The 14,606-nt window shown below is 40.1% G+C and overlaps 1 protein-coding gene across 1 annotated transcript; it reads right to left on the bottom strand.

Moving 5' to 3' along the window:
- Window positions 1-221: 221 nt before the first annotated feature.
- On the bottom strand, window positions 222-9,910 carry adra2db (adrenergic, alpha-2D-, receptor b). The gene has a single exon (XM_005921148.3). The coding sequence runs from the start codon at window positions 9,478-9,480 to the stop codon at window positions 8,209-8,211; it is 1,272 nt and encodes a 423-aa protein (XP_005921210.1). The 5' UTR covers window positions 9,481-9,910; the 3' UTR covers window positions 222-8,208.
- Between the last annotated feature and the right edge of the window lie 4,696 nt (window positions 9,911-14,606).

Raw genomic sequence — 14,606 nt, 5'->3', positions numbered from 1 at the left:
GGGCTCTCTGTCCTGGTCGTTGTGTCCCTCGGCAAGACACTTTACCCTACTTGCCTACTGGTGTTGGCCAGAGGGGCCGATGGCGCGATATGGCAGCCTCGCTTCTGTCAGTCTGCCCCAGGACAGCTGTGGCTACAACTGTAGCTTGCCTCCACCAGTGTATGAATGTGAGAGTGAATGAATAGTGGTATTGTAAAGCGCTTTGGGTGCCTTGAAAAGCGCTATATAAATCCAATCCATTATAATAAGCAAAGGGAGATGGAGGCGAATCGATGTGGTGGAGAAGAGTCAATGTCATGGAAATAAACAGTCCCCTTGTTTGGACTGTTTTGCCTTGTTTTCACAGCAGGACATTGGTCTATTTCCTCAGAGTAACGTTTCATTACTCCTGCATTTTTCCCCTGCCCTTATTTTGATGCCACAGTGGAATTGTGACAATCTCCATTACGTATGAACGGCTGCTATGTTTTGCAGCTGTGCTCTCTTCAGCCATCGTCTTCAATCAGCTTCTTGCTTTGAGTTATTACTTCCTGCTTTTCTTAGAATTTCTGAATTTTACTAAATTGTCTATATATTTTCAGTTTTTACACTCTAGCTCCAGCTTGGGAACGCTGACCAACGTTGTCAGGGAATGAGATAAAAGAATGGAAAAGAAAATGACTGTAAATCCTATGCTTGGTTGGTGTTGGAGAGGTTGCAGGTTGTATTTAAATGACCCAAGTGACTTCTTACCCCTCGGGGAGCGACGGGTGAATGCTTGAGTAACTATTCCACAATCTTGGATTAGAACTGTTAAAATAACACACAACCTTAACAGTGGACTTGACTCTCAATGCACAGCATGATAAATAAGTTTATGAAACAGATGCATAACATCCAAATTTTTATGGGTGATTGTCTTGTGGAATGAGCGTGTGGCCTCTTCAGTACTGCGTTCAGTTCTTGGCCACAGGGACTGAGGTCAAGGGTAAAACACCCCTCTTCCACCCTTCCCACAACTTCCTTCACTTCCTCTCTGAACAGCAGGATTTTCATCATATTATTCATAATCCACAATCTCTCAGTCAGGGGAATATTTGTATGGAGAAAATTATGTGGGGAATATCTGACAAAAATGTGTTTGCCTCAGACATCAAAAGTACTTTTCTAAATAAAAGGGTAATTCACTTTGCCATAAAATTATTATTTTACCAGGAATAAACCTGGACCTAAAATATAACTCCAATTCTCTCAAAATTTGCAAATGACAAGGCTGAAAACAAGTATCAGATGCCTGTGAACTTCTGGCACTCAGGCAGCACTGCATGATTCGTTCATAGCAATCGTCGCATGTGCTCAGGAACAAATCATTGAAATCATTTTCAGTGAGCACAATTTGCTGTGCAATCTACAAATGCAGGTTAAAGTTCTAAGATGCAAAGAATACGCAATTAGTTAACATAATTATAAGCCCAAGCTTATTTAAAATCGACTGGGGGAAAGTGGAAAACTGTTATGCGGTCAGACAAATCAAAATGAGCCTTTTAGCTTATTTGCTTATTATTAGTACAGAGTTCAAAAGTCTGCATTTCTGATGGTACGAGGTGCATTAGTGCCTCTGAAATTGGCAGCTCGCACATCTGGAAGCGTATCAAGAGTGCTGAATTCTATACACAGCGTTTAAACCAAGACATCCAAGATATTCTCCTATCTAGATGTCATCTTTTTAAAGGAGGCCTTGTATATTTTAGCACTGCAAAGCTAAACCACATATAAAACACTGCTGCAGAGTAGAAAAGTCTGGATGGTGAACTGGCCTCACCCCATTCCAGACATTTCTTCAACTGAAAACACCTGAAACGTTGTGAAATGAAAAATACAAGAAGGCGACCCAGGACTGTTAGCTGTTAGCTAGAATCCTATATCAGACAAGAATGGACATTCCAGCAACTGGTTCCCAGAGTTCCCAGATGGTTCCCACACTCATGGTAAATGAAACGTTGAGTGGTAAACACTGCCGTCTTTTGAGATATGTCTCTTCAAATTCAAAATGATCGAATTTTATTCATAAATTTATATATTTTCTCAGTTTCAGTGTTTTACATATTTTCTATGCTCTGCTATGAATAAAATGCGGGTTTATGATGTTTCCAAATGATTACATTCAGTTTTTACTTATGTTTTACACAACTTCCCAGTTTTGTTTAGAATTGAGGTTGTAATAATCTGAATAGTAAAACCTTCATTATTTGGTTTCTTGGGGGCAGAGCAAAAAGGTGATGTAAGAATAGCTCTCATGTGTTGTTATTACAAGAAGCTGTTCTGATAAATGTGCTGGCAACACTTCTCAAACTACCCAGCAGCCATGATGCAACATTATCAATTATTTGGAGTTGTTGCTACCGACCATTTGATGAATCAAAGTCCAATTTCTACCCAGCTCCCAGCTGTGTTTTGGTGTCATTTCTTTGGGGAAATATTCGTGTCTTTAGCTGCTAAATGCTAATCTGGTTTCATCAATCTGCAAGTAGTTTAAATTTATCTGATGTTTGGTGTTGGAGCTGTACCATACAAGGCGGATGAAAGAATATCATCAAAAACCAAAACAATAATCCTCCTTCAGGCATGGGGAAACTATACAGTCACACGATAGTCATTTTCTTTTTGAGATCTTTTTACATTATAATTAAAATGCTGATAAATTCTGCTTTAATGCTTTAATGGATTTTCATTTTTTTTCTTGAAGATAAAACAACAAGTTTTGCTAAATTCCTTTTCTAGTTTCTCTCTTTAAACCCCTGAAATATCAAATATTATGGACAAGGCTATGTGAATTTGATCCTTTTAGGGACAGGAGTAAAAGCGTGTTATCCTCTTCTTACTGTAGCTTAAGAAAGTGAAAAAAAACATCCTATCTCTTATGGGATTAGGAGAGCTGAAAGCCTGCACCGGAGTATTGCAAGCACAAGCTTGTCGCATGCATGTGAGTTTTTGAAGGGTATGTTTGATATGCTCGACACCAAAAGAAATCTTTCATGATCACTGCACACATATATACGCTGAGCAAAAGCAGCCTTGGTGAGTTACTTGTAAGTCATTCAAGAACTAAATGCAATCAATACTGTTGAAGAAGTTCTTAAAGATTACTTTTATTTGCCACTTATTTAATATCTTCAGTAAAATAAAAAGAAGAAAAACATGCATGTGAACTCTTAATCATCAGCATTTACACCCATCCTTCATATCCATTTAAACTGGGGAAGAAGAGAGTATGCGCCGAAGTGTTGTTGTTGCTGTCGGTGGTGAAAAACAACAGAGCCGATCCCTCCTGCCTGAGGAAATAACACAGACTTTATTTCTATGCCCATGAAGCTCTTTATAGTAACTCCCATTTTCATTATTTCTAATATTCATCCTCCTTTTGATACAAATATTAGTTAGCAGAGTGTTATTGCTGCAGGTGCCGCCACAAAAATTGTTTCAACTTAGAAAAACACTGCAGGAAGCGACCCCTACTAGTGCTTCATAAAACAAGCCTTGAAAGGAAAAAATGGTTTCATATGTGCTTTTATGAATCTGGATGGTTGGTGAAATATAAAAGGGTCAAAAGGCAGGGAGGTTGCTGTGTTTCAGACTACAGTTATTTTAATTAGCAGTGAGTTATGTGTTGTTTAAAAGTGAACTAACGATATTCAGAGTGCAGTGCCCCTGTTGTGTGACAGTGACATACCTTTGCTAAACAGCAGGTCCAGTTCATTTCCTGTTTTAAAGGTGAAAGATCCTATCTGGGCTATCATAGGCTTTAAAGACTATGTAGGCTATCGCAGGTCACAAACATCCTCTTAATGCTTTACTTACTCTCCCTGTATGTGTGAAACAGACGAGCGCCTGGCAGAGAGCTGAGAGTGTGTTTGTCTTATGTGTGTTTACCGGTGATGATAGAAATAAATAATAATCAGTTGGCAGAGATGCACCATCGTCCAGCAGAATGCATAATCAGCCCGAGTAATCTGTCTCATCACAGGAGTGAGGGAAAGCACTGGAGCGTGTTAACAACAGTCCAGATTGTGAGAGAAATGTAGCAGAGATTTCCCCAAATGAAGCAGCTGCACAAATGTTTTGTTTGAGTTTAAATATTGTCTGAGGATAAAAAGATTTAGTCTCTCATGAATTGTGTGCAATTTATGAGACACTGTGCATGGATGGATGCAGTGTCTCTCACTCACTGATGTGTAAAGCCAGTTAGCAGCAACACAGCATTCAGAAGGCCTTGTTGTCCACTTTCTATCTGGATGGTGCAATACTTTAGACCTGTAGTTCTGGAGGAATTCATGAATATAAACTCAGAGAGGTGCAAATGTCCCTGAATGTTCTGGATGCAGTGATGAAGAGTCCGTTACTTAAGTATCACCTTCTATTACAGCTCTGTAGGGGTAATAATATGGTAATAACAAGTTATTACCACTCTACAAAAGTAATATCAAATAACCAAGTAATGTGTCAACTATCATCATACCTGAGTGATATTTCACTGAAATTTATATAAATGGGCAATAAATATTATTACCTTTTTTCCACCTTATTGCATCATTATTACATCATTACCTCATCACTACCAAACATTTAAATCAGAGATAGTTTGGAGTTAAATAGAGGTAAACTTAAGTTGTCTCCTAGAATGATTACGCATTACTTTTGGAACTATCTTTGTACCTAATCCTGGATAACAAATAATAAGGCAGGTACCAGAGCAGAGATAACTCAGATTACGTGTCCTAGTTGAGTCTTTGGGGACTAAAACATTTCCAGCACAGTCCAAGTCATTAGTCACCCCTCAGACATGTTTTTTTTTCTGTATGAGAACATACAAGGGGGAAAAATAGTTTTGTTTTAAGGAGTGAGTTGCAGCCACCGAGCATGATGTAAACGTTCAGTCCAAATGAGCGACATTGTATCAGTTATGACTAATTACATGGCTTACATATTTCTCTTTGTTTATACACATTCTTTATTTGTTGAGAATCAAAGGAATAAAGCAGATGATGAATCATAAGACAATTTTAAAACCAGTGATCCAGTCCACTTTCTTAAACTTCCGGCCGCTGTATTGTTATTCAAATTGGAGTAGATTGTGTCATTTGAGGATAATTTATGCAGATTTAGCAGCAAACTCGCCGTGCTACAGATTTTCCACAGCAGCAGGGAAAGTGTTTGCTGGACTGGCTCTATCTAAACAGTGCCCATGTTCACCACAGTGAAGGGAAATGCACAATAATATTTTAATTTCCAAATCTCTACGGAAAATACAAAAAATAGTAAAACATTGTTTTCATAGTAAATATCTTAAAATGTAATATGAACGTCACTGGGATTCAGTTAGTAAAATCTGCTCTCAAACACAGATAATACCACTATCATCTTTAAATTAGTACGGTGTGATTTATATTGTCGACTCAAGTCACATAGTGGTTGCGTTTAGCAGGGCGATATATTAGAACACCCTGGAGACATGAGCCCAGTTCCACCCTCGCTCAGACATGAAACCAGCTGATTTACACTAATGACATACTGAGGTCTCCTTCTCTGGATACACAGCTTCCTGAGATTGAGTCGAAATTTGGCCTCACTTGCCTCCAATCCTTATCTTGTTAGAGACAATTGAAAAAAGCAATTACCTGCAGATGCTCCGTTGTGTGATAAACAAGGTAATGTAGCAGACGACAAGAAGCAACTGCTCCCTTCTCCACTCTCTCCCTTTTCCTAAGACGCTCACTTTTCTCTGCGGCGCACCTATCTTGAAATATTCATTACTGTCTCTTTTCTGACTATTAGGACTGCAAATAACCTTGCAAAATTTTCTGGCTCTAAAAAAACGTTGTTGTTTTTTTAACTCCAAATCTTCACTCTTCTTCCCCTATTAAGAGGCTCGAGTGGGGCTTTTTTTGTCAACAGTCCACATCAGGAAATGTTTTGGCTCTGTCCAGTTGTTCTGTTGCTCTCATTAAGTCTTTAGAAGAGAGTTTAGGAGGTCAAGGGTCACTGCAGCTCTGCTTCCCTTCCTGAGCCAGTCGCCAACTTTGTTTACATTCTGGGATAAGGAAAAGAGTTTGTGGATTGTTGTGCAGACTGTAGAGCTTCAAATCTGCAAAACACAAAAAGCCACCACAGGCTTGGTTTTGAATAAAAGTTGAGCTATCAGAGCGTTTATGCGACGACTGGTGAAGCACTGTGAAAATTCTCCATGTTTTGCTTTGTCATACTTTCCTCCCGGGTCACCAAAGGAAAATAACAGCACTGTAATGTAATATTGCAAGCGCTCGCTTTCAAAAGATTTAACAGAGCTGCGCTGACGTTTGAAGAGACTTGCCTGGAGGAAGTGCACATGAAAGCGTCAGAAAACACTACAGCTAATTAAAAGCATTGTGCCCCAATCCTGCTGCAGTTGAGCAGCTGATTACAAAAGACAATTGAATTCGGAAGTGTGATTTAACAAGGGAGTTGGGTGTCTTGTCAGCCACGAATCAGTTTACTATCAGCAAATAATTTAAATATGAGTGTTTCATTTTGAGGTAATGAAAAATGCACTTGTAATTTTGTTCTCTGGAGAAATCAGGTTACATGTAACATGTGTACAGCAACATCCCATTAAGTCACAGATAAATAAGCATCAATCCCATCCTGCTAAATGTGATGAAGGCACAAAGCTAATTACACCGACTCTTACAAGTGCGACTTGACCCAGACGTTTAATTTCTTTCGAGAGTTTGTGAATCCCTCTGAGATAAAGTTTCCTCACGCTAACAACACTCCTCTCGGACTTTCTGATTCCCTTCATAAATAAAATGGTATTTCACATTAAAAGAAAAGAAAATATGCAGCCATCTTCACCCTTATTTCTCCTGACAGCATTTTAACAATACCCTTGCGAATGTGAGCATACTTCACAAAAACTGCTTTCATTTTTTTTTCTCTTTTTCAGCATGACATCCCTCAGACAGGGTGATTATCTTTGGCGAGGGGCCAGTGAGCAGTAGGAGTGCTTTGAAGACATTCCTAAGAGGATATAAATAGTATATTTATACTCAGCGCGGTCCTTCATGATATATTCACCATATGACATACACGTTGTATCCCACATGCATCAACAACTGACCACAGTCTGATGTTGTATGGAAAACAGTGTTGGGAAGTTCAAATACAGTCTTCTAATAACACTCCCATCCTATGTATGCGAGTTGTACCAATGCATTAATCATTTTTTAATCAGATACTGAAGAACTGTCCCTTATGAATGATTTCTTCTGCAGATTTTTCACTATATTAAGAAAGTGGTAATCTAACAGCTTTATAAAGCTTAGCATCACAGTGTGAGGCCTGACTTATAGATATTAAACTCTTTTTTTAACCAAAGAGAGCTCACAGTGGATTAAACCAGTCCTGAGATCTTATCAGAAATGTTTTTACTTTTGTTATTTTGAGTGTTCTTCTTCTGTTTATTCAAGAATATGTCAAATCCATCAGGAGGCTTTTGTCTAAGACTTAAAAACGATATGTATAGTAAGTTGGCACTGCATGTTTAACAGCATCTTAAAATATTTAATGACAAAATGTTAAGCAGTTGCAGGGAAATGAAATACAGAGACGTGTGCAATCAATTCTGCAAATGCAGGCCTCAGCTCGGCCATTGTTCTGGTCCTGAGGTGGTGTGATAGCATGGCGGAGGTGTGAGATTACACTCTTACATAAGTTTAGGGGTTCACTGATAAGAAACAGCTGATAACCTTGCTGTACCTTTAACTGCAGCAAGCACAGAAAGCTACACGAATTACCTGAAATAATGCCAAACATTTCATCCATGCAGAATTCAGCACTTTTTTTCCTCTTCAATATCACAAAAAAAGTCAAAATCTCCATGCTGGAGATTAATCTTCTATTTATCTCGGCACCCACAGTGACCAGCTGCCAACACTCAAGAGTCCAGCAACAGACGTGACCATGACTTCCCCTTGCCCTGAAATATCTGAGCTTGCTGCAGGAATGGTCAAGTATATATAATGATTTATTTCAATTATAGACAATTTAATGTGTACACAACACTGGATATTTTTAATATGCTAAACATTACATTTAAATGATGGAGTAGCAGAATAGTCAGCCAAGATCAATAAGTTATAATACTATGATTTCTTCCAAATGTTTCTGAGAGCCAGAAAATTATTTTTCAACCTTTCATGTGCGTTTTGATGTCCTGCATATAATTTTCTTAAAAGCTTTTCTGAAATCCCTGTTGAAAATGGTGTAGATTATGGGGTTCACAGAACTGTTGCAGTAGCCAATCCAAAAGAAAAGGTTGAAAAGTGCGGCGGGGATGTAGCAGCTCTCTCTGCAGATAGCATGCAGGCTGTAAGTAAAGAAGAAGGGGAACCAGCAGAGCACAAACACCCCCATCACTACCGCCAAGACGAAGGTGAAGCGCTTCTCCCGCATCTGGGCCACTTTGGTCTTGTTGGCTGCGGCCAGCTGTTGTCGCCCAGCTGGGTTCTTCTGCTCCGGGTAAAGTTGTAACGCCCGGGCTGAAGCCCAGGAAAGTCGGCAGTTCTGGGGTGGACAACTGTCCGATCCCTCTACTTTCCTTCGCTTGGTGAAGCGATGGTGTCGGGGTTTCGTATCCGATGCACAGCAGCTCTCCTCCAGGTCGATGTCGTCCAGCTCCCCTTGCTTTTGCGGATGGCTGCCGGAGCTTTGACTGCTAGGGCTCTCCATTTCGAACCGGTCCTTCCTGACAAAACAGGTCTCTGACTGAGAGGGCTGCCTCTCCAGGCCATTCTTCGCCACGAACACGGTGGAGGAGCGCTGCTTGGCAACTTTATAAATTTTACAATATACCAGAATCATAATGAGACCGGGAGCGAAAAAGGAGACCAGGCAGGATGAGAGGATGTACCAGGTTTCATCATTTAGCAGACACTCCCGTTCATCGTGTTTGGTCATGAGGAGAGGAGGGAAGGAGATGATAGAAGATATTATCCACACTACAGCAATCATGGACTTGATGCGCTTAGGTGTCCGTTTCAGGTTGTAGCTAACCGCCTTTGTTACTGACCAGTATCGGTCCAGGCTGATGGCGCACAGGTGAACGATGGATGAGGTGCAGAACAAGACATCCAGAGCGAGATAGAAGGCGCACCAAGTACTTCCAAAGTACCAGTAGCCCATTACCTCGTTGACGAGGGAGAAGGGGATCACTAGTGTGGCCACCAGGATGTCCGCCGATGCAAGAGAGACCAGGAAAAGGTTCTGAGGGGCACGGAGAGCCCTGCTAGTAAGAACCGCTACAATCACCAACACATTACCAACAATTGTGACCGAAATGATCACTGTAACCACGAGGATGATGAGTGCGGTGGCTGCCTCTGTGTGTGGCAGAGCGAACGGTGCGTCGGTGGTGTTTTCAACGTTGGAAACATTTCCCAACAAGAGGCTTAGCTGGGTTAAATCCATTCTGTCTGCAAAATGTCCGTTTGTATCATCTTTGTTATTTCACCCTGTTCTTTTTCGAAACATCTAAGGCTGAGTGCGCTGAGCTGTGTTGCTAAAGCATGGGGATCGGCTGCGCGTAAAGCTCCGGGTCACTATCGAGTGCAGCCCACATAAGACACGGGGGCTGCAGACGTGATCTCCTGAAACAGCAAACTGTTTAACACACGTCCTTTGGGGAGATCCGACACGCACATCAGATGTCGACTGTGTGAGAAAACTGCGAGAGGAGCAGAGTTCACAATCCGCAAAGACTCCGAGAATAAATTCGCTCCTGCGGCATCCATGTCATGCGTAATGCTAGTTGCGTTAGGGTGAACCGCTTCTCTGTGGAGACGAACGGGAGATGCACACTATGTGGAATAAATGTCCACACAGGAGCGAGGTGACATCACCGAGAGAACCAGCCCATTTCTAAACTGAGAGAGAGAGAGAGAGAGAGAAAGAGAGAGAGAGAGAGAGAGAGAGAGAGAGAGAGAGATCTCTTTAAAACTTTAAAGTGTTTCTCTACATGTAAGTTTGCTTTTTGTCCTTAAAATTTTTTCTTTCTTCATATTTAATGTCTCTGCTTTACATGTTCAAACCAAATCGCCAGTAGGAAAAAATAGACACGTGCGAGTTTTTCCTTCATCCTTTAAAATGAGGTTTCCTACCACGCTGTTTATCAATATATAAGTACACTGCTTGATCAATGTATTATCATAAAAAAAACAAGGACACGCAAATATTTTAGAAATCTATCAAAAACTTCAGAACTAAAAAAAAAAAATGCTAAATTCACATTTTTTGAGCTGGCACAAGGGACTACTCTGAGAAGTCAGAAATGAATCAAGCATAACATTCAACCAGATGTGGGTGAAACATTATTCTGGGTATAGGATTGGGTGAATACATTTGTTAAGCACTGTATGTTGCATCAGAAATAATTTTTCTTTGAAAAACCTCAATAATTTATGATGGCACCATCATTAAGAGTCCCTGATGGAACAAGAGGTAAAACAGCACAGGTGGAGGTTTCTCTGAACTTTATCAACCCTGCAGGTGATGAGTTAGGAGGGCAAAGTGTTCAAATTAAAATAGCTTTAATGGAAGCAGTGATCACTGATCAGTGCATGAATTTTGTCAGTGAAGCATAGATGCCCATCTATCATTGTAAACTACTTTTGTGAAGGCCTGACTTGTTTATGTGCAATTGCACTCATCCATTATTCATGAATCATAATCTGGAATTGTTCTATGCTGGCACAGTGAAGGTAATACCTGTTGCTGCGGTGCTTGCATCTGTTTGCTCTGGAGGTTCAGTTATATAACACATATGCAGCTATGTTAGGCAACCAGACATACAGCCAGGGGATGTTTATGAAAAATGTACCAGCCAAACAGAAAGGTGCACACAAGGCCAGAAGAGGGGTCACTTTGAAGTACTCTGATGTACAGACTGTAGCTTTGCCCAACACATAAGTGCTTCACTTATTTGGGATTTTAAAGTATATGAGTAAATACCATGTGGCAGAAGCCTGTCATTATTGGATTTCCAGTGCAGGTAAACCTACACGGATGCCAACATAAAAGCTGCCTTTAGGTGTACGTTTGTGTCCACGCTTGAAGGCTCAAGAACATGAACATGTTTGTTTCCCTGACTCTTTTCCCGCTCACTCTCTGTAACCTCTCTCCACAGTATGAAAATTTAAAAAAAAGCTTTAAAGAGCAGGGCAACTGTCACCACATATCAGTGGTCAGTGGTAGATGTACCCTAAAGGGTCTACCTGCTGAAAAAAAACAGGAAAAACACTGACCTCAGTCACCAGCACCCTCAAACAGCCTTTACAAGCAGAAAAAACAGTCTTTATTGCACCTCTTTTTTTTTTTCTTTAAAAGAAAACTGCCTACAAATTAAAATTATTATAAATGAGCATTATTAGTTTTGAAATTCTGTGATGGAAGATGCAATTAAATATCTTTCTTTCTCAGCTTTCTAAACACTAAAGGGACAATAATGAATTCATATTAAGTTTGCAAAGACAAAAACACAAAGACAAGCTGTTCAGGTTAGATTAGACATCTTATTTACGAGGTGTTTGCATTAATATTCCAACAATATGTTGCATATTCATACAGTGGTTTTGCAATGTATAACCAAATGCTACTATTGTTTCTGCATCTTTAAACCACAGAGTGAAAAGAAATGATGTAACTGTTTTGACATCTTCTGCTTGCAGATGTTGATAAAATCTAGTCTAATCAGCACCGATGCCTGTGAACTAGCTTTGCTCTCTGCAGAGAACATTGCAGACAATTTTTCAAAAGAGAACAAATTCTCATGACAACAGTTTTGTCTTCCCATTTCTGCACTTTGCTGGTTTCAAAATGAACAATTATATAATTTTAAATTCTGTCTAAAGCTGAAAGTCACTGAACAAGCTTGTCAATATATTCTTTTGTGCTATGAGATAACACAATTTACTCACTCTTCTATACAATAGCATGACATAACAAGCTAAAAAAAAAAAAACCTAATCAGAACATTATCGGGTGAACTTGGGAAATCTATATATAAAAAACACTTACAGACATGTTCCTTCAAGCCTTCCGTAATTTCTATTCCAAGCAGTGCAACAATACCCAACATCCTGTCTCTTTGGATACAGCTTCCTGTTATGCTGCAGTCATCGGACATAGTGAGGTGTGCATATAAATGCAAAGCTATCCTGAAGTCCTGAAGGTTTACCCCCAAATTTGACACAAATCTTACCAACTGGCTATTCAGACAATTTCACTTTCCAATTCAAAGTAAAATCCATTACCGAGGAGGCAAAACTAATAAGCTGCTTAACATGTTACATGCTTGACATCTCGGTGACACACATGACAACTCTGTAATGCAGATGCCAGATTCATTTACTGTCATGGTATGAAATTTTAGCTGGTCTCCGGAGCTGCAGAGGTGTTAGGAGCCAGTGTGTTCCCATGGGAGAAATAGCACGGCACTTCAGGCACATTCGATGTGTGTGCTTGCACATCAGAAGCCTCGAGAAGGTTTTCTGGGTCGAGGTGCTCTTGCAGCAGTGTGTTTAAGACTATCCTGTCCACCCTAGCAGTAATTCTGATGCATCAATCTCTGCTGAAGTTTGGAAAAGTGTTCACATCATGTTCCAGCATCCGTACCGACTTTAATCTCATCAACTCATCAATCATTGGGTGTGCACCATGATTCAACAACTTCTGTCCTTGCCAGCAGGTAATACTTTGAGTAATGTGTTTTTAGTGATAAATACTGCCCACAGAAAATATTCATTAGCTTAGTAGTGATTATTAATATGCTTGCTGACCATAATTTCACTGCTGAATAGCTGCTGTGTGTACACTTATCAGTTTCGTGGGCGCTTTCCAAGGTAATCGCTAAGGAAATTTAGCAATCAAGGAACTGGACCACCACACTGGTCTGATGTGTGTCCAAGCTCACAGGAAACCAACATGATGAAAAGCAGTGCAGAAGCATGTTATTATGACATACAGTAACGTAGATAACATTGTTTATGGGAAATACAAGACTGTGTGAACAGTCAGGGCTCAGTACATATGCAGGCTTGTAGGGCATAAACATTGTATCTATTGTCACAGGAATAAGTAACTTAACAAATATATGTGAGCCGATGCATCTGCAGTGAGTGCATTATGTAAATATTGTGAGTCACTGTGAGGTTTTCCATATGTGTGACAGATTTTACACTCATGTTAAGCATTAGAAAAAACCTGGTAAGCACTGTGTGCACCCCATACTGAGACTGCACTGTATTTCACAATAAGACTCCATTACTGCAGTCTGTAGAAACATAGATGCATTAAAATCAAACTTTTGAAAGGGAAAGCTAAAAAAAAAAAAACACGCTGTAAAATTCTCAGTACTGACCAGTATCAACATATTTAACTGAGTCCAAGTTATTAAGCTTTTGTCAGACTAAGTTATTACTGGAGAAAGCTCTGGATCACAAGCGCCTTAAAAGTGCATAATAGCCTTATGAGCTATATTTGACATGTGCAATAGCTCAGACATTAATTAGAATTCAGGCCAAAAACATTACTGGAAAGCTGTAGTGTGTTTCCGCCAGAACTTGTCACAGTTAGCATCATGGTTTTTGTCTTTAAAGCTAAACTATTTTTTTCTCTTTTGGACTAAACCATTAGCACCTTTCAGCGGGTAGGAGATACATCAGAAGCTCCAATACTGCTGGAGATACAATAAAGAGTAAATCAAAGTATTCATTCAATAAGCTAATCGTTTGTTTACTGTGCCTAATAATGTTACATTTCAGAATTACCAATAAAAGTGCTTTTTTTTCTGGATATATGATGAGGCTGTGATTATTTACCTCCACTATTCCCCACCCCACTGCTGGGATGCCCTTTTATGTTGATAAAACAGAGAGATCCCTGGGAGGGCACCTTATAGAGGTTGCAGCTGATGACTGTGTTTTCCTTGCTGCCTCAATCCTCTTACCTTCCTGTTTTCTTATAAAGAGGCTTTTTGGCTGAATGCAAGCAGAACCCACTACTGCGTTATGTAACGTTCCAGGAATAAATGGCCCGAGGTGGCGTGTGAAAAACTCATCTCAGGCTGCAGGTGATTTGTGATAGTAAACACTTTCTTTGGGGAATTCAGTCTGCAAAAAAATCAGCCATGACCTGGTATGATTACTTAAATACTGTACAGTCTATCCATCTTAATTTCCATGTGTGATTACAGGATCCTTGGCTCTTTTGGATGTGTCTGCTTGTAGGAGATAGCTCGGGTGTGGGAAGGACTATGTGTGTCACAGCTACACTGTGATTCACATGTCTTTTTGTTTTTTTCCACAGATTGCACATCTTCCACATCTCCCACCTTCTTCCACTGTCGCTTTTGCTGTCGGGAGCCCCGGCAGGTCAGGAAAAAATACATGACTGCTGACCTTTGTTGTGTCCCAAACAAACAAGATCTCCCTCACATTTTTCCACAGCTTTGGACAAAACCGCCCTGGAATGCGAAAGCGTGACCAGATTAATGAATCCTTGAAGGTCATGCATGTCACCACATTCCCTGAAAGAAGTTT

The sequence above is a fragment of the Haplochromis burtoni genome, unplaced genomic scaffold (assembly GCF_018398535.1).
Source record: "Haplochromis burtoni strain Fernald_Lab_line unplaced genomic scaffold, NCSU_Asbu1 Contig_10, whole genome shotgun sequence".
Taxonomy (NCBI): domain Eukaryota; kingdom Metazoa; phylum Chordata; class Actinopteri; order Cichliformes; family Cichlidae; genus Haplochromis; species Haplochromis burtoni.
The sequence above is the reverse complement of the archived record's forward strand: the minus strand, read 5'-3'. Positions and strand labels throughout refer to the sequence as shown.